The sequence below is a fragment of the Ailuropoda melanoleuca genome, chromosome 12 (assembly GCF_002007445.2).
Source record: "Ailuropoda melanoleuca isolate Jingjing chromosome 12, ASM200744v2, whole genome shotgun sequence".
NCBI classification, from domain to species: Eukaryota; Metazoa; Chordata; class Mammalia; order Carnivora; family Ursidae; genus Ailuropoda; species Ailuropoda melanoleuca.
In genome coordinates this window covers 15,004,873-15,030,458 of record NC_048229.1, presented here as the reverse complement: position 1 = coordinate 15,030,458, position 25,586 = coordinate 15,004,873, and the positions used below count along the sequence as shown (strand labels likewise).

The window sequence follows — 25,586 nt, the reverse complement described above, 5'->3', positions numbered from 1 at the left end:
ATCCATCCACCCTAGCCGACTTGGTTCCAAGGCCAGTGCTTCGAGGCCACACAATCACATTTCATAGATGAGAAAACGGAGGTTTAGAGAAAGGCTCAGTCGACCTGTTCTAGTTGGTGTTCATGCCGCGGGTTCTTACAAAAAAGGGAGACTCAAGGAGCTGATGCTTCGTCATTAATGTAGGTCTCCGATGCTGGTAAATCAGGAACAGCAGCCAGGGCCTGGAGGGCCAGCACGGTCTCGGGACGCCTCCACGTGCCACCCTCCGAGCCCCTGATGCAAGTTGAGGCAGCAGCAGCAGAAGTCTGTCATTAGCAAGCCTCAGCGGGTGTGATGCATGTGCAAGGGCTCGGTGCACTGTAATTACGGTAATAACAATAACCAATAAGTCAGCGCCGGCATCCCAGGAGGCTGAAAGCGACAAAGAACCTCTTCCAGTGCATCATTTATTTTCAGGAAGTAATTTGCTTGCTCGGAGGGATCTGTACTTGGGAAGGAAACTCCAGCTCTAGCCTGCGTGGTCCCTGAGGCTTTGCGAGGTTAGAAGTCCTATGGATAAGGCTTCCCGCCAGAAGGAGGGCACTTCAGGTTCCAGTCCGATGCCATGAGCCCATCACCGTGGTCGCCAGCTTGACACTTGTGAGGATCTTTGTTGTTCTTAGGAAGGAAACCAGAAATCTTGAGGTGGCCTCCAAGGTCCCCGGACAGACTTATGCCCCTCTCCATCCCATTCTGGCCGCCTTTCGGTTCCTTGAAGGTGCCATGGTCCCTTCTGAGCATGTTTGCATGTGCACTGCTTGAAATGTTCACCTGCCCCCAGTGTTGGCTGGGGAGCTCTCTTTCTCACCTCATCCACAATCCCTTACAGTCTCTTCCTTGGAGGAAACTTCTCTGACCCCCCTCCCCATCGCAGACTAGATGACATTCCCCTATTATTCAGGCTTTTAGGTCTGAGCTTTCCTTTTATCATGCTTCCTGCAATAATTAGTACCTAGTCCATACATATTCATCACTATTCAGTAAAAGAGTGGACAAATAACTTTACAGTTCCTGGGAAACAGTGCAGCATAGTGGTTAAGAAGATGCTTTTTGGAATTAGAAGGATCTGCATTCAAGTTGTACCTTTACTCTTCATTAGCTGGTGACCTTGAACAAGTTACCTAGCCCCTCTGAGCCTCATTTTCTCATTTGTAAAAAGACAATAGTGTCTTCCTTGGAGGATTGTTGTAAGAACCCAGGGAGTTGATACACATGGAGAAAGTCCATGGCTCAGTGCTCATCACAGAGAAAATGCTCAATAATTTGAAACTGCTATGTTGCAGCTAAGTGAAATAAGTCAAGCAGAGAAAGACGATTATCATATGGTTTCACTCATTTATGGAACATAAGAAGTAGGAAGATCGGTAGGAGAAGAAAGGGATAAGGGGGGGTAATCAGAAGGGGGAATGAAGCATGAGAGACTATGGACTCTGGGAAACAAACTGAGGGCTTCAGAGGGGAGGGGGGTGGGGGATAGGATAGGCTGGTGATGGGTAGTAAGGAGGGCACGTATTGCATGTTGCACTGGGTGTTATACGCAACTAATGAATCATGGAACTTTACATCAAAAACCAGGGATGTACTGTATGGTGACTAACATAATATAATAAATATTACTATTTAAAAAAATTTGAAACTGCTATGGCTAATGTTATCACTATTATTCTGACATCTTTTATTTACCACAGGGGTCAAGAGAACGTACCTGGGTGCTTTTCTTTGCATCCCATTTTCCATCATGACTGTCCTTCGGGCATCTTCCCGAACCATCTCCAGCAGCTTCTGCAAATCTGATGGGAACATGAGAGGTCATTGTCCAGAGGGCAGGCAGGGCTGATATCCTCTCTGCTTCTGTGTGGGGTGAGCTGGAGAGGGATAGAGAGATAGGCAGCCCATAGAGCTTGGCAGGTTGTACACCAGACATCACCTCCCTGCTTAAAACCAGTGATTTGTCACTTTCCCTTTGGGTAACGCTTACATTCCTCCACATGGCCTCTGATCTGGCTGCTTGTTTTCTCTCCTGTCTCACTTCACTTCCCCCCCTGACCTTAAACTCTAGTGTAGCCAGAGAGAACAGTTTCCAATTCTGAGAAGAAATCATCTTGTTTGGGAAACGCTTCCTGATCCTGTGGACCTGAAATTCCAACCTGGTGATCAACAGGCTGAATCTCGCTCACACATGTTTTGTTTGATTTGACGTAGAGCCTAACCTTTTAAAACTGGAAGGTTTCCTGTAAAAATCCGGACCTTCTGCTTTCCTGGAAAAGACTCTGAGATGGGGCTCATTCTTGCTGCTCACGGACGGTGGCATTTGGGCAGGCACACACCCTCCAGCCCCGTCCCAACCCCAGTGCTCTCGACACTCCTTATTGCTCTAGTGACTTCTCCTTGCATACTTAATGTTGTTGCTTTCTACATAGTGTAGGAAATACATCTTTGTGCCTGACCGTTATGGGTTGAAGTGTGTCTTCCCAAAAGATATGTGGTTGTCCTAATCCCCCAGTTTTTCAGAGTGTGAATTATGTACATTCATGTTTGGAAATGGAGACATTGCGGATGAGGTCATACAGCTGTGGAATGGGGCCTTAATCCAGTATGACTGGTGTCCTTATAGCAAGAGGGGACACTCAGGGAGAGGATGACCTGTGATGACAGGGGCAGATAGATTGACGATGCATCTAGAGCCCAGGGCCGAGGATTGCCAGTTACTACCAGAAGCAAGGAGAGGCAAGGAAGGAATCCCCCCTCCAGGCTCCAGAGGAAGCACAGCCCTGCAACACCTTGATTTTGGATTCCAGCCTCTAGAACTGTGTGAAACAATAAATTTCTGTTGTTTTCAGCCTCCCAGTTCCTGGAACTTCGTTACGGCAGCCCCAGGAAGCTAATACATTGACTCGAAAGTTGGAAAATGAAATATATTTAGGGTAAACTATACGCTTCAAGGAAAGTGGGACAGTGGAAGTCCTACATGTTTCATGTGGATACAGATTTGCAAGTACCTGGCACTGTGCTTGCCATAGAGCAGTCCCAGTCAACATTTGCTGAATACGTAAGTGAGTAGATAAGGAGAAAACAAAAAGAGGGAAGGATTTGGGAGAACTTGAGCTGGATTTGGGGTATCAGTGAAGGAGGACAGTGCCAATGGGGATATTTGCACCCTTCAGCAGGTGCCTGTCATCAACACAAGTGCAGGTCTCAAACGCCATACCTACAGGAGTGAAGCCCAGTGCTTCCCACTGCCATTTGTATCCAGCCTTGTTTATGAATGCAGTCACTGGGTGCTAAGGCAAGGACACTTCCCCTTAATGATCTTGGAGCCATCTAGGCTGTGATGAACACTAACATTCAGCCATTTTCCACTTCACCTTCCTCATTCCCATGTATTGTATCTTCCTAGTAATTTGTGGGCATGATTCCAGTTGACCTGAATCCGATCTTCATCGTTGTCTCATCACGCCCATCTCCCTTACTGCGGCACATCCCAGAATCATTGGGGAGTGTCTAGAAGCCTATTAGTAAGGGAGCTATGGCTCCCTTCCACTTTCTTCCCATCTCCTGGGAAGCAAGGAGCAACATCTGACTCTTCCCTCACTCCTTCACCCACCCATATTCAAGCCAGCCTAGGGGTGGGTGGATACCAGCAAATGACCTTGGTGACCTTGCACATTGGGCAGCTCTCCTAGAGAATCATGAGGAAGGCTTCACACTCACTTAACGCACCAAACATTTTTCTTCCTGTTTGCCAATAATACCTCTGGGTAAGTACAGTGCCTAGCGGTATCAAGCTCCATCCATCATATAGCTGAGGTTGGATACCTATGAGCTAAAATAAAGCCTGGGGACTCAGGAGTTTGCATCTACTCCTCAAGGCTACCTGGGAGTAGACACTTATTTGCACGGGGTGCAGATGTCACAAAATAGGGTTTCCCTGAAGAATGGGAAGCCCACACTCAGAGGAACCTGCTTGGTCCTCAGTCCCCAGAGCTGTGGGGATGACATTATCCATTGTTTACAGACAAAGGCATCCTGTGTTTTCAAATGCCAAATCATACACCAAAGAAACAAATTCTGACTTCCTTCCTCCATCTCCCATCCACAGCCTGTCCGTAAATCTCACTCTTGAGTGACTAAATTTGTTTCTTTCTCTTTGGGGGAAAATAGAGGAGGTCTTTTTGTTGTATGGGGTTGGGTTGTGGGGGAACATTAGCCGCCATAGGATGGATCCATCTTTCTGAGTTGCTATTTAAATGAGTTTCTTCTCTAACAGTTCCAAGACTGGGAGCTTCAAGACTGGCAGGAGGAATGGCCTGGCTTTGGTTTCTTGTGAAACCCCTTGCCATTGATTTAGGGAGGGGATCAGTCCACTGAGAGGCCATAACCTGCTGTCCCCAGTGGTTTGCCTCCACAAAGACTTCATTATGCAGCCAGCCTGGAAATTAGACCCTGGTCAAATGGTGTGTCTCTCAGAATAGGATTCATGAATTCAGAATAAATTTGAGGAGCTTTTAGAAGGCAGTGAAAGTCTGGGAAATTAATCTACTTTTGTCAAGGCTATGACAAATGGGATGAATGTTAAGGTATAAATAGAGGGGAAGGATGAGGAGGTGAATGTAGAAAGACTTTCTCTCTGGGACGTAGGTCTCTGGTGGAAATGCATCTCCCAGTCATTGTTGTGCACCCAGTGTGTGCTGGGCTGAAGGTGAATAAGACGCCGGTGTTCCACATGGGCAGTGAGCTCACGTTCCTCTCCTCTATCTTCCTTAGTAATAGAAATATGTGCATGCATTTGTGTGTGTGTGTGCGTGCATCTGTGTGCATGGGTGTGTATGTTCTTTTGTGTGTGTGTGAGGGTAAGCGTTTACTAGACCAATTGCCCAACACCTTTGCAGCTAGGTGTGCCCCTGGATAAAATTCTGGGCAATGAGAGTTTAGTAGAAATGTTTTATGGAGCTTCCGAGCAGACTGCTTCCACTCAGCAGGAAGCAACACTTTTCTGCGTCACCTGCTTCCTTCTGCTTCCAGCCTAGCATGTGGCTGGGACAACTGGCATTCCAGCCATTTTGATCATAAAATAATGCCAAGCATGGTGGCAAAGAAAGACAGAAGGAAGCAGGGTTCCTGATGACCTTTAGGAGCCATACCAGCTGTGGACTGGTCTTCTTTAATCTGTACGAAAAATAAAGTTTTATCTGTTTTAAGCCACTATTTTTCAGATCTTTGTATCTAGCCAAAAGAAGTTCCTACCTCATACAGTGAGACACAGTTGTAAATTTAAATTTAAGTGCTCAATAAAAGCAAATACAAAGTACTAAGAGAACTGAGAGGAGGGAACCTGGGAGCGTCAGGGAAGACTTCACAGTGGAGGGAACATTTGAGCTGGGTCTTGAAGTTTGAATAGGAGTCCACCAGACTAAAGGGTCACAGATGAAAGGGCATTGCAGACAGAGGATAACATGAAAGCTTGTGCATTGTTTAAGAAGAGGAAAGCATTTTGGTGCGGTTGGAATGCCTGGTGTAAGGTGTGAAGTGGTAAGAGCTGAGATGATTATAACAGCCTGGGACAAGATCAGATGCAATATCTTAGAGGCAATGGGGAATCTTGAAAGATGTTAAGCTGGAGAGCACTATATCAGATTTTTAAAAAGGATTTTATGTATTTATTTATGTATTTATTTATTTAGAGAGTGAGAGGAGGGGCAGAGGGAGAGGGAGAGACAGAATCCCAAGCAGACGCCCCGCTGACCATGGAGCCCAACAAGGGGTTCCATCTCACTACCCTGAGATCATGACCTGAGCTGAAATCAAGAGTGGACACTTTACCAAGTGAGCCACCCAGGTGCCCCCTCTTTCTTTTTTTAAAGAGATGTAGAGACGGGGCAGAGGGAGAGGGAGAGAGAGAATCTTAAGCAGGCTCCATGCCCAGTGCAGAGCCCAGTGCAGGGCTCGATCTCATGACCCTGAGATCATGACCTGAGCCAAAATTAAGAGTTGAACGCTTAACTGACTGAGCGACGTTGATGCCCCATATCAGATTTTTTAATTCAGAAAGTTCCTTCTGGCTCAACATGGAGAAGAATCCATGGGCAAGTGAGGGCAAGACAGAAAGCAGGGAGACTAGGAGGCTGTAGCTGTCATGTGGGTGAGAGGTAATGAGAATGTGGACCAGGGGAAGGGGAGTGTTCCAGACTCAGGTACCTGTGGAGGTCAGGCACCAGATGGGTGACAGGAGCTAGTATAAGAAAAATCAAGTTTCTCTCTTGGTCGTTCATTTCCACTTTTTCTAGAGACTTGGGTAAAGCATAGACATTAAATGTGACATAAGGGCCAGATTGCCTGGGTTCAAATTCTGGCCTCACCGCTTACTAGATTTGTGATTTGGGGCAAATAATGTAATCTCTCTGTGCCCCAATTTTCTTATCTACAAAATAGGCACAAAATTGTTTTGAGGATTCATTGAGTTTATATGTAAACATATACATTTATGTGTATATGTATATATATACATATACATATACACACCCACACTTAGTATGCATATACTAGAAGCTAGAATAGTGCCGATACTTAAAAGTTTTCTTAAGCATTAACTATTGTACTATCATCATCATGATCATTATCATCTTATTCTGAGAAAACAGTAGGGCAAATGAGACAATAAATGGCCATGCACTTGGCCAAATGGGAGCAATAATTGGGGGTAATAGGAAGTGGTGGGGACTGGGGAAAACTAGCCAGCACATGCCCCACCAAAGAGGAGCAGCTCCAGTTGAATGCTGTGCAGGCTTGTGGGTCCACTCTTGTCACAGTGTTGTTGTTGTTGCTGTTGTTGTTGTTGTTTTAATCAACATTTTTATGTAAAATCTCTCAAATCTTAAAATACCGTTCCCACTTTTTTTTTTTTTTTGAAACAAAACCTTGTGTATGAAACAAAACGTAAGTGTCAGGAACTAGCTTACGTGCCCCAGTTTTCTAAGATGAAGTAGTGAAAATGAAGAGAGAAGGTTCAAAGATTTTAGGAGATAGGACTGATGGGAACAGACAACTGGTTAGATGTGGGACGGAGGCAGCCATTGGGGACAGGTCTGCGGTGTCTTGGGTGCCTGGAGAGGTGGCACTGTTCACCCCTCTGCTCATCACAGCCTCCTTCCCCCTCTGCTCCCTCCTTCCTTCTGCATTCCCGCTGCCACTGGGAGGGCAGTATTCTGCTTCTGGACCAAGCCCGTTCTTGAAGCTGGGGACACTTCCTGCTTGCAGAGCTCTCAGGGTTTAAAGACACACAGCATGGATGTGACACTAATAACCACACAGACACCTTTGAAAAGAAAACCAGAGCCTGTTACTCCTGTACCGAAAGCCTTCCAGAGACTTCCTGTTGCACTCAGAATCACGCTGAAGTCCTTGCCTTGCCCTACAAAGGCACTGCCCGCTCCGACTCCTGTCTCTCTCCCCGGCTTCATATCCTCAGATCTCAGCCTAAATGTCAGCGCTGAGAGAGGCTTTTCTTGACCACTCTGGCTAAACTAGCTCCATTCCCACCGCCAGTCTCTCTCTGGCCCACGTCTTGTTTTATGATCTTATGATCACATATTACCTGCATTCGCCTTGCTATTTGCAGCTTTCCTATTTATGGTCTGCTTCTTCCTTCTAAAATGTAAGCTTGGGGAGGGCAGAAACTGCAGTTCTCAGTTCCAGGCACTCAGTAGCTCATCAGTAGATATGTGTTGAACGAAAGAAGGTTCAAGATATCTGTAAGAATCACGTGTCTATGGATGGTTGAGCTTAGTTCCTCTCTATCTTAGATAAGCTGTTCAGCAAGCAGCTTTCAGGGCTTAGAGCCTTTCATGGATGCCTGTTGACAAGGGTGGGATTTTTTTTTCTCATTGGTAGCTATGGCTCAGAGTCCTGACCACTTACAGGATTTTTGCCCTTTTGCCCATTTTTGGTTTTGATGAGTCAGGCCTCAGTCAGGCTTTCTGGTCTACCTTCACCTCTTGTTCAACCTCCTCGAATCTATGCCGCACCCAGTCCTTTTCAGCTCAGCCCAGCCCAGCCTTGGTTGTGACGGGCATTCTCGGTGGTGTGGAAGAGCCCTGGCGAAGAAGCCAGGCCTCAGCTTGGGTGCCACTGAGGGGACACAGGAGATGTGGCAGGAGGGGGTCCCAGGCACCAGAGGCAATAATTGTGCACTGGCCAGCCTCTTTTATGATCCTCTCTTTTTATCCCTTCTACCTGCTCTTTCTGCATAAACCCCTTCTTTTCCTATCTCCTTTCACCGTACCTGCTCAAGCTAAAAAATTCTGAGAAAAAAATTTTTTACATGACTTACTGAATCTAGCTAAGATTCTTTTTTTTTTTTTTAAGATTTTATTTATTTATTTGAGAGAGAGCACGAGAGAGAGCGAGGAATAGCAGGGGTAAGGGCAGAGAGAGAGGGAGAAGCAGGCTCCCCACTGAGCAGGGATCCCGATGAGGGGCTCAATCCCAGGACCCTGGGACCATGACCTGAGCCGAAGGCAGACACTTAGCTGACTGAGCCACCCAGGCGGCCCCTTAGTTACAATTCCATCCGGTGGAAGTCCATAGGCTTCTCCTGAAAGAGCATGCAAAACTGTGTATAAATTTTCTTCTGGGGAGAGGAACCCTAGCTGTTAATGGATTTTCTAAAGAACTTGTGTCCCACAGATTGTGAACCACTGAAAAAGCTTGTTCCAGTTGGGGGGCGGGGGTTGGGGGTGGGGAAGGTGGTGTCACAGAATGATACAACTTCCATCTATAAAATACTAGGAAAAGACAAATCCCTAGGGACAAGAAGTAGATTTACGATTGCCTGGGGCCGGGGGTGGCAAAGGAGAGGGACTGCCGATGGATATGAGGTTTTCGTTTGACTTGATCGAGATGTTCTAAAACTAAATTGCGGTGAGAGTGACACAGCTCTGTAAATTGACTAACAGTCATTGACTTGTACCCTTAAAAAGGGTGAATTTTATGGTATGCAAATTATACCTCCATAAAGTTGTTTTAAAAAGTCAATACCGGATTTCAAAAGCTTAGTATGAAAGAGATATGAAATATCTCATTAGTATTTTGTACTGATTACATGTTGAAATGACAATATTTTATATAAGTTGGGCTGAATAAAATAAAATATTAAAATTTTAAAAAGAGCAATTGAAGACCACAGGCTGCCTCTCACAGAGAAGTTGCTCAGAGTAATCCAAGTTATAGAATATATTTCCGATCTTCACTGGAGGAAAGCAAAGGGGACGGAGGAAAGTGAACGGGGCTAGGGGACCCCTGTGTTTCCTTTAACTGAGTGGGGGGGTGGAGGTGGAGCAGAAGGGGTTCTTGAGGTCTGGTTTTGAAGCAAAGAGTCAAGGCGGATTGGTCAGCTCTCAGGTAGGACTTACTGATGTGGAGAGGCTCTTCGTCAGGCTTGGTCAGAGGTGATTCATTGTCCTCAGTTTTCTTGCTGCCTGTCCCCTGGGTGATCACACCCGCGGGCTCATCCGAGCCGGGGTTCGTGGAGACCATGCTGCTCTGCTGGGACGATCCCCCACTGGTCCGGGACGGACCGAGTGTGAAGCCTCGCCGGCTTGGTTTATGGCTGACCCGGAGTACAGGAATTTTGGATTTCTTGGTCTGAAGGAAAGAGAGAAGAAAGAGGGATTGCAGAAAGAAGGGAGGGAGGACAGAATGATGGAAGGAAGGAGAGAAGGAGGAAGGAGGGCGAATAGAAGGGAAAGAGGGAGGAGAGAAGGAAGGAAAGTAAGAAAGGAAAAAGTGAAAACCTGGCTCTGAATGTGAATTCCTTTTGGCTCTTTCCAAACACCATGACACATGTCCTGGGTCTGGGGTGACCTTCTGTCACAAATCAAGACAATTTAAAATGTGTATTATCTGAAGCAAGCATGATGGGACTAATTCCATTCAGTGAGCCCCGTGGTTGCTTAAGTAGTCACCACAGGAGGCCAAACACATATTCCAATGACATTACCAGGGACCAGAGGAGTTTTAGACTTTGCTTTTGTAATAATCATCAGAGTTGATTTTTAAACTGTGAGAGTCTCATTTCTTTAGGTCATTTCTTTAGCTACCTCTTGGTTTGACCCCAAATTGGATGAATCAACTTCTTGTTCACCAGGTTGACACCAGGCCCTCAAAGAATGAAGATTTGTGTTTACTGGGGTCTTCTGAAGAGTACAAGATGGGGAACATTCTAGATCTGACATTTAGGGAAGCGGATGTGTCTGATAGGGTAGCATTCTTTGGTGACATGGAGAGGAGCCATGGTTGTGGTGGATGGAAGGGTCTAGATGACAAGTCCGAGAAGCTAGTAAGGGGTAGGTAGAGAAAGTCCTATAAGGAGAATGTGGACTTTTGGGAGGAAAGGAGTCAGAGAGGATAGGGGTATGTGTGTGTGTTCATACCACCCTTTTGCATGATTGATATCACTTCAGAAGGTACTGTACCGGGTCATGTCTTCATTTAACTCATGATCCAAGTCTTCTAGAGGGTTTCTAATTTGCCCAAGGTCACACAGCTAGTAAGTGGCAGAGCCAGGATTCCAGTCCAGGTCAGGCTAACACCAAAACTAATTATTATGCCTTGCTTAAAAGTACTTTCAGCAATGCCCTTTTCTGGGGCATTGAAAATGCCCTTGATCCCATTGATGATTCTTTCTGACTTTTAAAATGCCAGGTTTACGGCCGGGGCAGAGTAGGTCCTCAGGTGCTCCAGAGTAAGAGCTCAGCAGCACCCTGGGTTGTAGTTTGCACTCAATTAACAGAAACAATTCTGTTTGAGAACATTTAAAAGGAAAGCTCGTGCAGGGCAGGCTGAGGTCACCTTTCAATCAAACTCAGAGTGTTTTGATACCCTCGGAAAGCAGGTAGGGAGATGAGGCAGTGCGGGAGGCCACACCAACATCTCGTAAATACCCAACAGGCTGGAGAGAATTGTCTCCAGCAGGATTCATACCACGGAGTCATGGTATGAAGTAGGGGTTCATTTGTTTGTTTTTTTAGTATTTCTATTTTTTATTCTATTTGAGAGCGAGAGAGCGAGCACAAGCAGGGGGGAGTGGCAGAGGGAGAAAGACAAGCAGACTCCCCAGTGAGCTCAACGTGGGGCTCAATCCTAGGACCCTGAGATCATGACCTGAGCTGAAGCCAGACGCTTAAACAATGAGCCACCCAGGCACCCCCAGAAGTAGTTTTTTGATTGGCTACCTTGTGGGGCCGTGACTGCAGGGAGAACCTCAGTGCTCTGGCAAACGGAAGGGGTTTCCTGGTTGCACAGGGGGAAGGACAGGGTGGGTTTACCCAGATTGCCAAGGGGGCACATGGGCAACAGAATGACTGTGATAAAGAAAAAGCAAATGCCCAAAGTTGGCACGTTCTCTCCTTTGATAAATCAGGAGCCTGATCCAGCGTCCCCTCTGTCCTGCCATCACAGCTGGGGTAATACATGCACGTTGAAGTGGCCTCGTCTGGTCTCCTCTGGCACCGTATGAATTCCTGACTCTGGAAACCAGATTCTAGATCCACATAAAAGTTTCTGAAGGCTGGACACATTGTGTCCCTGGGGGGCAGCCTGGAGTCTTGCAATGAGCACTGGACTCGGAGCCAGGGGACCTTACAGGGGCCTTGAGCAAGTCACCGTCTTGCCTCAGTTTCCTGATCTATAAAACAAAGAGGATGGACTGGAATGGTCTCAGCTACATCCAGAACTCCGTGTGGATCTTCCTTGAGCTAGGATTTCATTTCGTGCTCCTAAAGTTGCCATTAATTAAAATTCAATTAACAACCTCAGCCAGGAAATCCAAAGTGAAGGGCTGACACTTCTGATTAATTGAGAGTGGCAGAGAAAGAAAATGGGGGGGGGATGATGTGACAGGCCGTTTCAGCATCTCGCTTGCCCTTTATTGAACTGACTCGGTCTGAATTGACTTAAATCCCCAAATGCTGCTTCTCTATTTTTTATATTTCACTCAGGAGCAGTGTTAACTAGCTTCTGTGTTCCACCTCAGTAGGGACTGCTTTTGGGCAAGAAAGGAAAATATTTCCCTGAGTGATTCCTTACACTTTCTTAGAAGCAGTGGTTTCCAACTGGTGGCCCATGGGGAGACACGATTGCCCAGAATTTTACAAATTGGGGAGATTTTTATATAACAATCTAGTTTATTGGTCTCTCTTGAAAAAGATAAACCCTGGACTCCCATTCTCGAATGGCAGATTGGCTAGAGCGGGGCAGAAGTTCTTCCCTTTGGCTGTATAGGCCATTTGCCACAGACCTCACCACTCCCTATTGCATTAGACCCAACCTGATTTTTGTCATTTACTCAGTTTGCCTGGCTCTCACGAACGCCGTCTTAGCCCTGACAAGCTGTAAACATACAGAAGAATACCAGTTTCTGTGGGGGAGTTGCTTGGAGCCTCTCTTTCAATGTCCTCATTCTGTAGGTGCAGAAACTGAAGTCGGGAGAGAGAGAAGGACTTGTCTGAAGCCGCACGGTGAACAGGGTCACAGTGGCTAAGCTAGGTCTCCTGACTCCTTTTTTTTTTTTAAGGATTTTATTTATTTATTTGACAGAGAGACAGCCAGTGAGAGAGGGAACACAGGCAAGGGGAGTGGGAGAGGAAGAAGCAGGCTCCCAATAGAGGAGCCTGATGTGGGGCTCGATCCCAGGACTCTCAGATCATACCCTGAGCCGAAGGCAGAAGCTTAATGACTGAGCCACCCAGGCGCCCCAGGTCTCCTGACTCCTAATCTAGTGCTCCCCCATCATCAAAGTGGACCACCCTTCAGCCCCGAGTTTGACCTGTAAGCTTCTTTGGGGAATTCAATTTTGTGAGTCCCAGTGTGGTGATTCACTAGCCCCTCCCTCGATTTTTGTTAGGAATATTCCTGGAGGACATTTTTTTAAGGTTTGTGGCTCCTGCTGCTTTTTCTGTGCATCTCTGGAGACAGAGGCACACAGTATCTCCATAGCAACTTTCTCTGACAAAAACAAAGGCTTTTCTCCTTCTCAGATCTAGGCACAGCCTGATGAAAGGCAAGAAACTAGTGAAACTCATCATGAGGGACAATTAAAATTGTGACACCGTGGAGAACAGGCATTTGATAAGCTCAGTGTTTAATAAACAGTGTTTCACGTACGGGCCCAGGATTCACTCTTGGCTGTGCCATGCCCCAGCTGTGTGACCTCATACAAATCACTTAACCTCTCTGAGCCCCAACTTCCTCCTCTCCCAACTGGCAATGAGAATAGTGCCTCCTGGGGTTAGGAAGAAGTCAGAGCTGGCTAATAAGCCCCCAAAGCAGTTCTTTGGCTTAGAACCTGGCCCATTACAAGTATGTTGAAAAATGGCCTCTAAAAATCATAAGCAGTAACGCTCAGCATTTTAACATTTTCAAAGAGAGTTTGCATGTTGTCTCCTGGGGTTCTTTTGTAATATTGTGAGGTAGGCAAGGACAAGCATTATACTTACGTTGTGGGTCAAGGCACAGGGGTAGCCACCTGTCCTGTCAACCACCTTGGCCTGTCTACATGTTACCTCTTGTCATTATTATTTTATGGTTGGGTAGATGAATTTGGGAAGTTCGGGATCGGGAATAGTTTCGAGCGAAAAGAATAGACTTCTCGATGTTTTCTTAGTGGGGAGTGCGTGTTCCAGTCTGTAGAAAACCCCTAGCCATTGAATCACCCGCTTCTTATTTTCTGGCTGAGTTAAAAAGACAGAGCGAGCTCGAGAGAGAAATGACTGTTATTGATTAAAAACGCGGAGTGAGGTGAGGCCATTTCCTTCTGGTGACATCTTACCGAGCAGCTCCTCAGCCACCCCCCCTCCTCTTCCCCACGAAGCGGTGTCCAGCCAGATGTCATTTCTCCTATAATCCCCAGATAACCGTTTTAATTAAAATTTACAAAAACCATCCAACAGCACGTGGTTCTGACTTCTCCTCACTCACTAGAGAACCAACTAGAAAAAAAAAAAATTCCCATCGGAGAAAAGACGGGCAGAAATGCCTCCAACCCAAGTTGGGGCCGGTAGCCCGACTGTAGTGTCGTGTGCTGATAGTTACCTTCGGCGCATTGACGAACTGCTCCCACCTCTGTTGCACAAGCTTGTCCTTATTGATTTTTTTTATTGTGCTCTTGCTTCCACCCGGGTCCCTGAGTGAGAAACAGCTTCATGAGTTTTCTGTGCCCAGAGCCTCGGTTTACTACAAGTTCTTTTAGGAAATGCAATAAATAGATGATGGATGGAGGCTGTTCTCTGTAATTTTCCCCCCCACCCCCTGTGTGGGTGAAGAAGTGAGGGGGCCGTTCTCCATAGCTGGTTCTTGTCAGTGAGAATTGAGGTTCGGAGAGACTGCTGCGTACAAGGTGGGGGTGAGGGAGGTGGAATGTATTCGTACGCGTTCTGCATCTATTTGCCTTTTGGATGTGGGTCCTGTCTTAGGACTCTGGGGCAGGTCTACGCCGGGGAATTACTCCTGGGAGTAAACTGAGAAGCATGCTCATTTCAGACTCTCTGCCAGCTCTGGTGTCTAACGATCCCGCCAGGACAGACACTGCCGAGTGACACAGAGGATTCCTGGGTGGGACTGGGGAGGGCTTGGGGGGCAGGCTGCACAGTGAAAATCACAGGTTTGGCATGTACTGAGCAGAAATCTATACGATGCTGCATACAAGAGGCTTTTGTGCATTCTCGCTGAATCCTCCCAATAAAACCTTGTGATATTGTCGTCCCATTTTACAGGTGAGAAAACACCCTGGGCAGGGGTCGGGGGCGGGGGGATTCAAGTCACTCACCCAGATACAGATTTATAGTGAAACTAATGACCCTCCCTTGAATGGGGTCCTTGGGGGCCCTGTACCTAATTTTCTGTTGTAATTTCATGTTCTTTTTCTTAAAGCACCTCCAGTTAATTAAACTTCAGATATCCTAAAATCCTGGATCCTCGCCTCATGGGGTTGGGAACTTTCTCGGTAGAAGACGGAACCTCCAGCAGGTTTTGTTGGTGACATCCCTGTAAGCCTTCATCTGAAGCCCGTGGAACCAGATGTGTTGCCCTGTTAGCATTTTGGGAAGGACATTTGCTGCGTATACTGTATGTTAACACAATCAGTCCCTCCACTGGGGTCGGGGGCAGTATCCTGTAACTGAACACGTTGATATATATGAATATTCACACTAGGTGGGATAAAGACTGTAAACAGCTTCAGGTCAAATTTTGCCACAAATCAGTTTGGTTCATGTCAAGTTTTGCTGCTAAATGAGTTACGGAAAAATTGAGTTTTCAGAGCCTTTTGGATTTTGGACTTAGGGCTCCAGGGCAGTGATCTCTGTCAATAAGCAAGTGGGAAGGCTCAGTGTGTCCTCTTCCAACTCCCTCTACCTACCTACTGATAGATGGACTGATTGAACCATCCATCCATCCATTCCTTTCTTTATCTCCTTTTTCTCTGCAGAAAGGATTTGGAATGGCTGGGATCCTTAAAATCATTTGGCTGGCTGTCACTTAGCACAGAGCAGCGACTTGAGGGAATGAGATGGCCAGACCAGACTCATGAGGGGAGGCATTGAGAGGGGTCTGGACTTATCAGGCGCTGCTGAGTGCTGGTGAGGGGATGGGAGGTGCTCAGATATAGGGGGTAAAAGGTGTTCAAGCTCAGACCTGCCTAAGACCGGCTGCTCATGGCACAGGGCTCTAGGTAGCAGAATCAGAGGCTTTTGCCAGCCCAGATGTGGAGGGGGGTGTGCATTCTGGGCTGGCAGGAGTTTGCTGAGCAATCTGCCAGCCCACAGCCATGACATGAGCAACGCACAGAGGCGCCAAGGTGGAAGTCGGGCTGGGGAGGGCAGGGTGAGAATGTGCCTCCAAACTTTTTGTAAGACTTTATGTTTGATTACACAATAAAAAGCCCTCTGGATAATTAACAGTGAAGCTCATTTAACGTTGGTTCTGCCTGCTTCTCCCCCGAGTAATCAAATTAGGGAATATTTAAAATCCAGCCAGAGGAAGGAATAGTAATACACCAGCCCTATAAACAATATTTAAACTAGCGGGCGCTTTTGAAGTCTTGATTTAAGGCTCACCAACGGGAAGCTTTAGCAGTTCTGCTTTGGAGCATTTCTTTCAAGACCACAGGGCTTTTCGGCTTCTTCCCTTTGCTAGCGCAGCCCTTGCTGTGCCTCCAGCCTCCTCCTTGAAGTTCAAAAGCAACCCCCTGCCCCTTTTAAAATTAAATCGGTCCGGCCAAGCTTTCAAAATCTTAAATATTCAAGCCCGATCAGGAAGATGGAGGTTTTCTGTTAACACTGACTTCCTAGATGACCCAAAATCCATTGCGACTTGAGGCAGCAGGTAAATGAGCTAAAAAATACAGGAAGGCTCCCTGAGATCTTAGAAATGCCCTGCACGCTTGCTCATGCAAAGGCCCTGATAAAGGGCCTGGTTAGACAGGATCGGTCTCACTGATGTTTCATTCTAAGGAGCAAATACACCAAAAAGGAAGCTCAGGTAGGGGCAGGAAAGGAAAGAAAGCACCCGAGTTTCTTTGTCCACAAGGGGCTGAGTGCACACCTTGTCCGAGATGGACACGGCAAGGGGACACTCCTCCCCAGGGCTTGGTGGGATAGTTGTTAGTGCTGTTTACCGAGTAGTCCCGGGTCTTTCGGTCTCCTTGGCGTCAGGGGGTAGCCCTGTGACTTGCTTTGTTTAAAAAATGCATGAGTGAAAGTGACATGTGGCATTGAGGGTGGTGATTTGAAGGGCCAGCCCTCAAGGCAGGTTCCCTTCTCTGTGCTGTTGATGGTGGTAGCTTGTGTTGAGACAGAGGTCCTATCAGCCTGGGTCCTCGAGTGCCTGTAATGAGCACAGCCCCGTGTTGATGACAGGTAGGGTAAGGAGGAGATGAACTTGGGTTGTGTTAAGCCGCTGAGATTTTTGGGTTGTTCATTACGACAGCTTAACTTAGTTTACCTAATTAATGTCCCTGACGCACCGTTTGTGTGACCTGAAACGAGTCTCTCAGACCAAGAGAACCGGGAGAATAGTGTATATTGGTGGTGAACAGTGGGTTTAAGAATCAGGTGGACTGGGCGTTTGAGTCCTGTGCTGCCCTCCTGCTTCCTAGGTGCATGTTTGTGTAAGCTACTTAGCCTCTCAGAGCCTCAGTGCTCTCATCTGTAAAATGGAGGGAATACTATTAGCTACATCAGAGGCTTGGTGTGAGGATGGGATGGGGCTTGTTAAGGGTTTGGCTAGGTGCCTCGTATAGAGAGCTGAACACAGTTAAACTGTTAATAATGTGCTTTTGTCGACAGAGCGCTTAGGGTGGCTTCGAGGAGGGGCTGATGGTGGGGAACAAGGCAGTAGGACAGATCTGTCAGGGAGGAGTGGCTACGATTTTCAGACCACAATTACCCCCCTGCTGAAGCTTTCGGCGGGGGTGGGGTGGGGTGGGGGGGATCCTAGTTGCTAGAAATCAAAGGACGAAAGCATTGAGCACCATCGCATCTCATGTGACTGTCCCCACCAGGCACATTTTGTTCCTGGCAAGTCACTTGAAATGTCTCTCCACAGTAGCAATCAGAGGCGTTTTCTCAAATACTTCCCTCTCTCTCTTTGCGAACCCTCATTTGGGGTAAAACGGCTGCTTCTCAGAGTGGAAAGTCTGTTGGCTGGTTTAGAATGCATTCATGTGTCCATGACCGAGTTTGGAGGACAGAGGCAGCCGCTGGTGGTGCACCAGGGAGGGGACAGAGACCGGAGCTCCCAGGCTCTCCCAGGTGGGTCGCCTCCCTCATGACCCGTGCTCTGATCATGCTGCCACGGTCCCCTGCTCCTGCAGAGGCGTCCTCTTGAGTAAAGCAGTGGAGGCAGGATGCAATTAAATCAGTGCAGGGAGGAGAGGAGGCAGAATCAGAGATTTCACTCAAATGTCACCTCCTAAGTGAGTCTTTCCCGGATGACCCAATTTAAAAGTCACCCCCCCCACCTGCCACTGTCGCATCACCCCATCAATTTCTTCATGACGCTTGATGCTACTTCAAAGCATCTTGATTACTGCATGTTTATTATCTGCTGCTCTCCCCACGTCCCCTAGAACAGAAGCTCCAGAGAATAGGGATGTTGTCTGTTCCCTTCTCTGCTGTATCCCCAGTAGTGCCTGAAAAAAGCAGGTTTGAGGGAATCGAGAGTTTTCAGGGTGGGGGTGGGGGTGCATGTGACAGAGAAAAAAACAAATAATTGCTATTTTGCGTGTTGTTTGGAATGATGCTGCATTTTCCCCCCACAAGACTGACAATCTGGCAAGTTAAAGTTCTTAAAGGAATCGGCTAAATGTGGTGATAAGCGCCACAGTCATTGGAAGGGGTTTCGATGTGGAGACTTGGTTCCCATATATTAAGTTAAATACCAAAGCCATAAGTACAGAGTGGCTTCTTCTTTCTTCTTTTTTCTTCTTCTTTTTTTCTTTCTTTTTTTTTTTTTTGCTTTTTAAAGAAAATCATATATGCACATATCATATTATCTTGGTAAGTTGCAGTCCCTTTTGTATCCTGGGGTCCCCTGGCAAATAGTACTTTGTGAAGAGTTAGTCTTCTCGTTTTTGGACATCACATTGTGCCCTAAATTAATTGAAGACTTTTGGGCTTTCGCTGGGGACAAAGGAAACCATCATTTCGTGGTTAAGCACAATACGCTTTGCAGCTGGGCTACCTGAATTCCAATTCTGACTTAGCTTTTATGACTTATGCAATTTGGAGCAAGTTATTTAAGTTTTCTGTGCCTCGCGTTCCTCTTCCGTTAGAACGAGGCTCCACCTAAGTAATGTACTCAGAGCTGTGCTTGACATGGGGACACCCATAGGCCAGCTATTTTCATCATCACACAGTAGATTTAGGTGCCCATGTCCTATTTGAAACGTCAGTGTGGTTGCCGTTTAGCCATCCATGTTTTTCTGAAGCAACAGCTGGTTCTTTGTGCCTGGGCAGCCCGGCCCTTGCGTGTCTGGACTCCCTTCATAAAAGTCAGGATTATACCCACCTGGACTCCCTGATTAAGAGTGGGTGTGGTGATGTCTGTCTGGAACAGCCCTAAGCAATAGGACATAGATGATTGTGCTGCACAGGGAACAACTCCTCACACCTTCGCCCCATGGTGTATGCTGTGCCTTGCCTGGAAGGTAAATCGAGAGCTCTTTACTCTCCTGCCCAGCCAGGGGCCTGCCTGGTTCTCTCCCATGGGAACTAGGGAAGATGGCAGCAGCATGGGCTGGGGGTGAGTGGAATTGGGGAGGAGAGGTGCCTGCTTACACCTCATCTTGTCTGCTTCTCTTGTCATTCATTTCTAGTCATTCCTTGGAAAGTTAATCTCTTAAAAAAATACCAATATAAGTTCATAACCCCTTATCCAATTCCAAAATCCAGAGGGTATTGAAAACCAGAAAAATTTTAATAACTGATTTGGCAGCAAAACATGACCTGAACTGATGAGAGGCTGCCAATGACCTTTATTTATTTTTATTATGCACTTAGTGTAAATAGTCATTCTTTTTTTTTTTTCTGCAGAAATACTGTGTTGGATGATAGTCTGCTGCCCCAGTCCCCTTTAGGGGTATGATGTTTTCTATGGCGTATGCCCCATATTTCCTTTTTAAAATGCCAAAAAAGAAAAAAAAAAAGAAGCAATTCTGAGACTCAGGTGGTCCCAAAGGTTTGGATAAAGACTTGGGTACCTTTATATATAAAACAAGTCTCACTTTGCTGAAACAGAGGCTTGCATCTCTCAGAGAAGGGTAATTAGCACCCTTGTTATTGAAAGGTCAGTTTCCGCTATCTTGTGGACCGGATCTTGTCCATTGAAATAAACTCTCCCTGCTGGCCATGGGATTAAGGAGGATGCTGGGAAATGATAATGTGTTTGAATTGCCACATGGTGAATTTGGGAAGGCCTTTCTCCCCCCCACCCTCAGATCAGGCACAGACTCTGATGAAACTCATGATGACATCCTAAAATCTGGCATCTCTCCATTCACCCAACCATCCACCAGTTCTAGCTAAATATGGGATATTTCCTGCAGTTAACAAAGATCATCTTCTGCTTGGAGCACGCTAGCTGCCAATTAGTAAAATTTTGCTGCCTGTAGAAAGCCCGTGTTGAGATATTGAACCACCCCACTTTCTTGCTATAAAATCCATAAGGGGGCGGGGTTGGATCTGCAGCCATCATCATGCCTAATAGAAGAGAACCCTCTGGGATCTACAGGCTCCCAATGATGGATGTTTCCTTTTGGAGAATGTGTGGTGGGTGTCAGGGCTCAGGGTTTGTGTTTCAGATGCTTGGCTAGCAGGAGATGCTGGCTACTTGATGGTGGAAACTCAGAAAAGCACAGTCAAGAGAACTGGAAGTTTGGTCTTTCTCTGTTGGGGTGTCATCCGTGGATTGTTTATCTTTGCTACCTGATTTTGGTTGGCCTGGCTTAGCTTTTTTCCTGTCTGTCTGCATGTTTGTTCATCCTCCTGGTGACCATGGATCTCATCTGTTGGTAAAACTCTGCTCAGACGTTTCTTTCTTTCCTTGCCTTAAGCCTCAATGGCATTGATAATCATAGATCCAACTGCTCTTTGAAATGGGGATTTTAATCTTGGATAGTTATGGTTCAGTGAGCCCCCACAGTGCTCTCAGTCACTGGGCTAAATGCTCTATGTTCTTTATCTTCTTGATGCTCACAATAACTTCTGAGGCAGGGGCCCATTTGATGGATGGAGAAACAGAGGCCCAGAGATGTTAAGTGACCAAGGTCACCTAGTTAGCAAGTGGTGGAGCCAGGACTCATCCAGGTCCATCTGATGCTAAAACCCGTTCTCTTACTCACTCTCAATTCCTCTGGGCTTTAAAAAATGCGTTTGAAGATTTAGAGACATTTGAATTACGACGTCAGGATGGAACATCATAAACAGGCATTAAAGACAAGACATCCTTCTCCTTCCTCGCTAACTAAAAAGATGTTTTCTGGCACTTTCTAGGAAACCTAAGCCCCTGCCCAGCCCCCACCTTCAGATTTATATATTTAAAAAAAAATCAATGGTGTGCTGGACTTGGCTTACGCTGGCTTACAAGAACTAACCTTGTGCATCTGTCCCCAGCACCAGGTTCAGGGGCATCGTGTTGGCAAGCCTGAAATCAGCCATGGCTGGATCACGTCCCCCATGGAAACTGGCATTGTTATACATCATGGCTTTTCCTTCTTGGAGAACTGTTCTGTTTATTAAATATTTACTAGCATACCACCAAACTAAAATCACCATCAGGAGCAAATGGTTCACTAGAAAAAACAAGCCCCAACAGACTCTGACTTCCCATGGGAATCTTTCTGGATGCATATTTCTGTCAGGCCGTGGTTCTGGTTCATGTTCTGCCCTGATAGAGCTGGATGTCCGTGGATGCCTGATGAAGTTCTGTGCTGGCAAGAAAAGGTGGAACCCCCACTATTCCCAGGGTGACCACTGTGTCTTTTATTTATTTATTTATTTATTTATTTATTTATTTATTTATTTATTTATTTAACACAGATAACAATCTTTGGTCACATTCTGGGCACATTTCTAAAACCAAGTGTGAGAAATAAAGATGCTTCTTTTTATCTTCTCAATCCAAATCCTACATTATATTCGTGCCTCAGCTTGGGAGAATGGATGCCCAGATGTTGGAGGGCAAAAGTGTTGCTGCTGGTAGCTCGAGGAAGATGAAATGTTATTAGAAGTCCACTGGCTGAGGGACTTTTTTCTTAGAATCTAAGCAATCAACTGTGAAAAAAATTAGATGTTGCCTTGACCCAGAAATTCCATTTCTCAGAATCTAGCCAACAGAAGTATTTTCCACTGGGTACAAAATGTATGTACAAGGACGTTCTGTGCAGTACTACTTGAAAAGGCAAACACTTGAGAACAACCTTAGTGTCCCTCCGTAGAGAAATGGTTATCTGAATTATGGTCCAGCCCTACCATAGACCATGGATAACCATTTCTTTAGGAGGGGTGGTATTCTGTTAAATGATGGTGGAAACTGTCAAATGAGTGTAGAAACTTTGTACGTACCATCATGGAAAGATGTCCATAAGGTATTTTATTTTATTTTTAAAGATTTATTTATTTATTTGAGAGAGAGAGCAGAGTGAGTGAATGGGAGGAGGGGTAGCAGGAGAGAGACAATCTTAAGCAGACTCCCCATTGAGTGTGGAGCCCTATGTGGGGCTCAATCTTACAACCCTGAGATCGTGACCTGAGCCAAAATCAAGAGTTGGACGCTTAACTGACTGAGCCACCCAGGTGCCCCTATAAGATATTTTAAAGGGAGAAAAGTAGAAAAATGTACAGAACAATATTCAGAGTATGATCCCAATTCTGTTAAAAAAAAAGGGGGGTATATCTATCTATATTTGTAAGGGGAAGGCATTAGGTCTGGAAGGAGGAAGGTCATACCTCAGACCTTTAAAAGGGGCTTCCTGTAGGAAGAACAAGTAATGTGTGGGAAATGTCTGAAGGCTGTGGTTTTCAAACAAATTCTGTGAACCAGAGTTATTTTGGAAATAGCTGGGGTGCCTTGGTGGGGATGGGAGAGAGTTGGAGGGGCCCTAGGTCCCCCAGGCCTTCCAACTTCCTGCTTTGTGTAGAAGCTACATTTTAACAAATTTGTTTTACGTTATTGGGGTTTCCATTTAAAAAAAAAAAGGATTTCTGCTGCTTAAAAAAAATAAAGGTTATTAACCAGAGCACCAAGGGAAACTACAGTTTTCACTTCATCCCAAACCCAAACATGGAATTAGTTGGAGTTACTAGACTATCAATAGATGAATGATTTATACTTCTGGTTGCATTAGATGTTAGTTTATCTGGGCTGTGGTGCAAGGGGTGAATTAGAGCAGGGGGTGGGGTGGGGGTTTGGGAGGTGTGTGGTAAACACCCTCAGGAGGAAGGAATTAATTAAGATTTGGGAAGAGAAGGAAGACTGAATTCACCTGGCGGGTGGGCAGGGCTGTGAGAAAGAGGCCATATCAGTTTATTGGGGTGGGAGTGGGGAGGTTCCCTCTTACGGGGGAAGGGGAACTATTTTACTTCACTCAGCGTGGGATTTTCACATAGCAAATCCAGTTCCTCAGGTCAGGGTCCCTTCCCTTTAGCACCATTCTTGGAGACAGCATGACCCTCCATGAAGAACCAAGACCTTATATGCCTGCCTGTTCCTCGTTCCGCCCTTGTATGGGCCATGCAGCTCCTGCAACAGTAGTCTCAGGGCTTTTGCATGAACCCTCTCCTTGGGTGAGGACACGCCTAACACTTCCTTGGCCTAGACAGCATGCTCTAGAGCTTCGGCTGCTCCAGGGACCTGAGCACTGAGTATTCCCCTGGGTCCAAGTGGAGAACTAGCCACCGATATATGTTCATACAAACCAACCAACCTTGGGAGAAAGAAGAAAAGCAAGAACAAAGTGAAAGGGAAGAGGACAAGGAAGTGGGAGGAAGGAGCAAATAAGGAATAGTGTTGGGGAGATGCGGTCCAAGGAGGGAGCTGGGGAGAAACCTCCCTGGGCACCCAGCAGCGTGCTGGTCTACCTGGCCACTCCCTGTGGTGTCAACACTCCCATCGTGGCTAGTTGATTCCAGGCATCCAATGTGATGTCAGTGAATGTGGAGCTGGGGAGAGTTGCTGGAAGGAGCTACACGCCGTTGGCTCTCATGAGCCTCTATGAACTGTGTGCCCTGGCTCTGAGCTCACCCCTGTCTGGATCCCACAGAGCACATCGGGGAACTCCTAAAGCAACCCACCCACCAAAAATAGCAGGAGGGGAAGAATAGATAAGGGGCCCTCCCCTACAGCACAGTCGGCTGCTAGTTACCGCGGGTTGAAGGGCGGAGACCTACTTTGGATTCCAGCAGGTGATCACGGGATTCATGGTGTGGTGGGTGTGGTCAATAGTCAGGGCCTCCAGAAGCCAGTGGAGGGCACAGAGCTGGCAGAAGAGGGGCTCCCTGCAAATACAGAGGTGGGAGGGGGGAACACAGTGAGATCCTGTTGGAACTACGTCCTTTACAATAATGGCCACAGAGAGCTGTGCTGGCTTGCACTTTGAGAGCTGTTGCCATGCTCCAGGCATGGTATTTCCCATTCCTCATCTCATCGAGCCGTTGCAGTGCACCCATGAGGTACTTGTGGGCCCATGTTACAGATGAGGAATCTGAGGCTCAGGGGAGTGAAGGAACTTGTGCCAGGTTGCTGATCTAGCAGGTGGCAGAGCCATGATTTGACAGGAGATGACCCTATGCCGGTCATGGGGGCGGGGGTTTGCATGTTGGAAGGGAGAAACAATGGAGGGGCCCCCCAGCTAGAGGTCTTGACAAAGGGAAAATGAGTGGGTTGAAGGACATTCATATCTTACAGGTATCCACATGTTCATCTGATAAAATTATAATAGATACACTAAGAGTGTCAAAGAAGGCTGGGCACACAAGGAAACTGGATTTACTGTAATCTTCCTCCTCCCCCCAGACTAACAGTTGGACCCATTGTTTTAAATTTATAGGTCCTTTGCCTGAAAATGTAGCTGGATGTTGAAGAAAACCACATTGAACGTATTATTTGAAAATGTAACTAAAACACTGTATAAAAGCATATCTATCCTGTATTTTCTGATTTTGGGTGGCATCTTGTATTACAGCGAGCCAGGCATTGAGTAGGCACCTTACACACTTTATTCTCCCAGCAGCCTGTGGAGGTATGAATCATTGTCCACATTTTAAAGAAGAGGAAACTAAGGCTCGGAGAGAGACAGTCACTTTGCAGTAGGTCACACAGCTTGTTGGTGACAGAGGTGGGATCTGAATATCTCATTCAATACTCCCAACAACCCTATAGGGAGGGTGCTGTTATTCTGCCCTCTTTGCAGGCGAGGAACTTAGGTAGGGGAAGTTGCTCCAGGACACCCCCCACCCCCACCCCCAAGGACTGGTACTGATCTAAGCACTGTCTGTTTAACTCCAGAGACTAATTTCTTGGGCCCCAGCTCTGTCCAAGGTGCTGACGAAGCTGATGCAGTGGTCACCCGGGGTGTGGGGTCAGGAGAGAGTTAACCTGCTGCCTGCATTTTTCCTGGAAACACAGTGGAGTCCTGACCAGCCACCCCCTCCCTGCATGATCTCTCCTCTTACACTAATGGGTGAGATGCCTCCATTATGAACCTGCGTAATTGCTCTTCTCTGAAGTTGATCTTGATCAATAATCCCCAGGGTTCGTGGGCCTGATGTGCAGAGGGACAGGAAGGGATCCACCCTCTCTGCTTCCAGGAAGGCCCCACTCCAGAAGGTGGGGCCCAAGTATGGAGCTGACCCAGGGTTTTCCCGGTGAATCCCCTGAGAGGCATCTTTTTCTCTCAGCTTGAAGGGGAGCTTCCCCCTCTACCCGACCTCTCACTCCCTGCAGGGTGGCTGTGCCCATTGGGTCTTAGGAAAACCAGGGTCATCGGCTCTCTCTTTCTT

General features: G+C 46.7%; 1 protein-coding gene across 1 annotated transcript in view; it reads right to left on the bottom strand.

Annotated features, from left to right (window-relative positions):
* The window catches only part of CCDC60 (coiled-coil domain containing 60), a 156,421-nt gene that overhangs the window by 12,353 nt on the left and 118,482 nt on the right, over positions 1-25,586 (bottom strand). Inside the window, exons 5-8 of the mRNA XM_034637989.1 lie at positions 23,976-24,083; positions 14,125-14,215; positions 9,447-9,678; positions 1,745-1,829 (exon numbers count right to left, since the gene is read on the bottom strand). Of these exons, the coding sequence (XP_034493880.1) occupies positions 1,745-1,829; positions 9,447-9,678; positions 14,125-14,215; positions 23,976-24,083 (516 nt within the window). The remainder of the gene's footprint in view (positions 1-1,744; positions 1,830-9,446; positions 9,679-14,124; positions 14,216-23,975; positions 24,084-25,586) is intronic.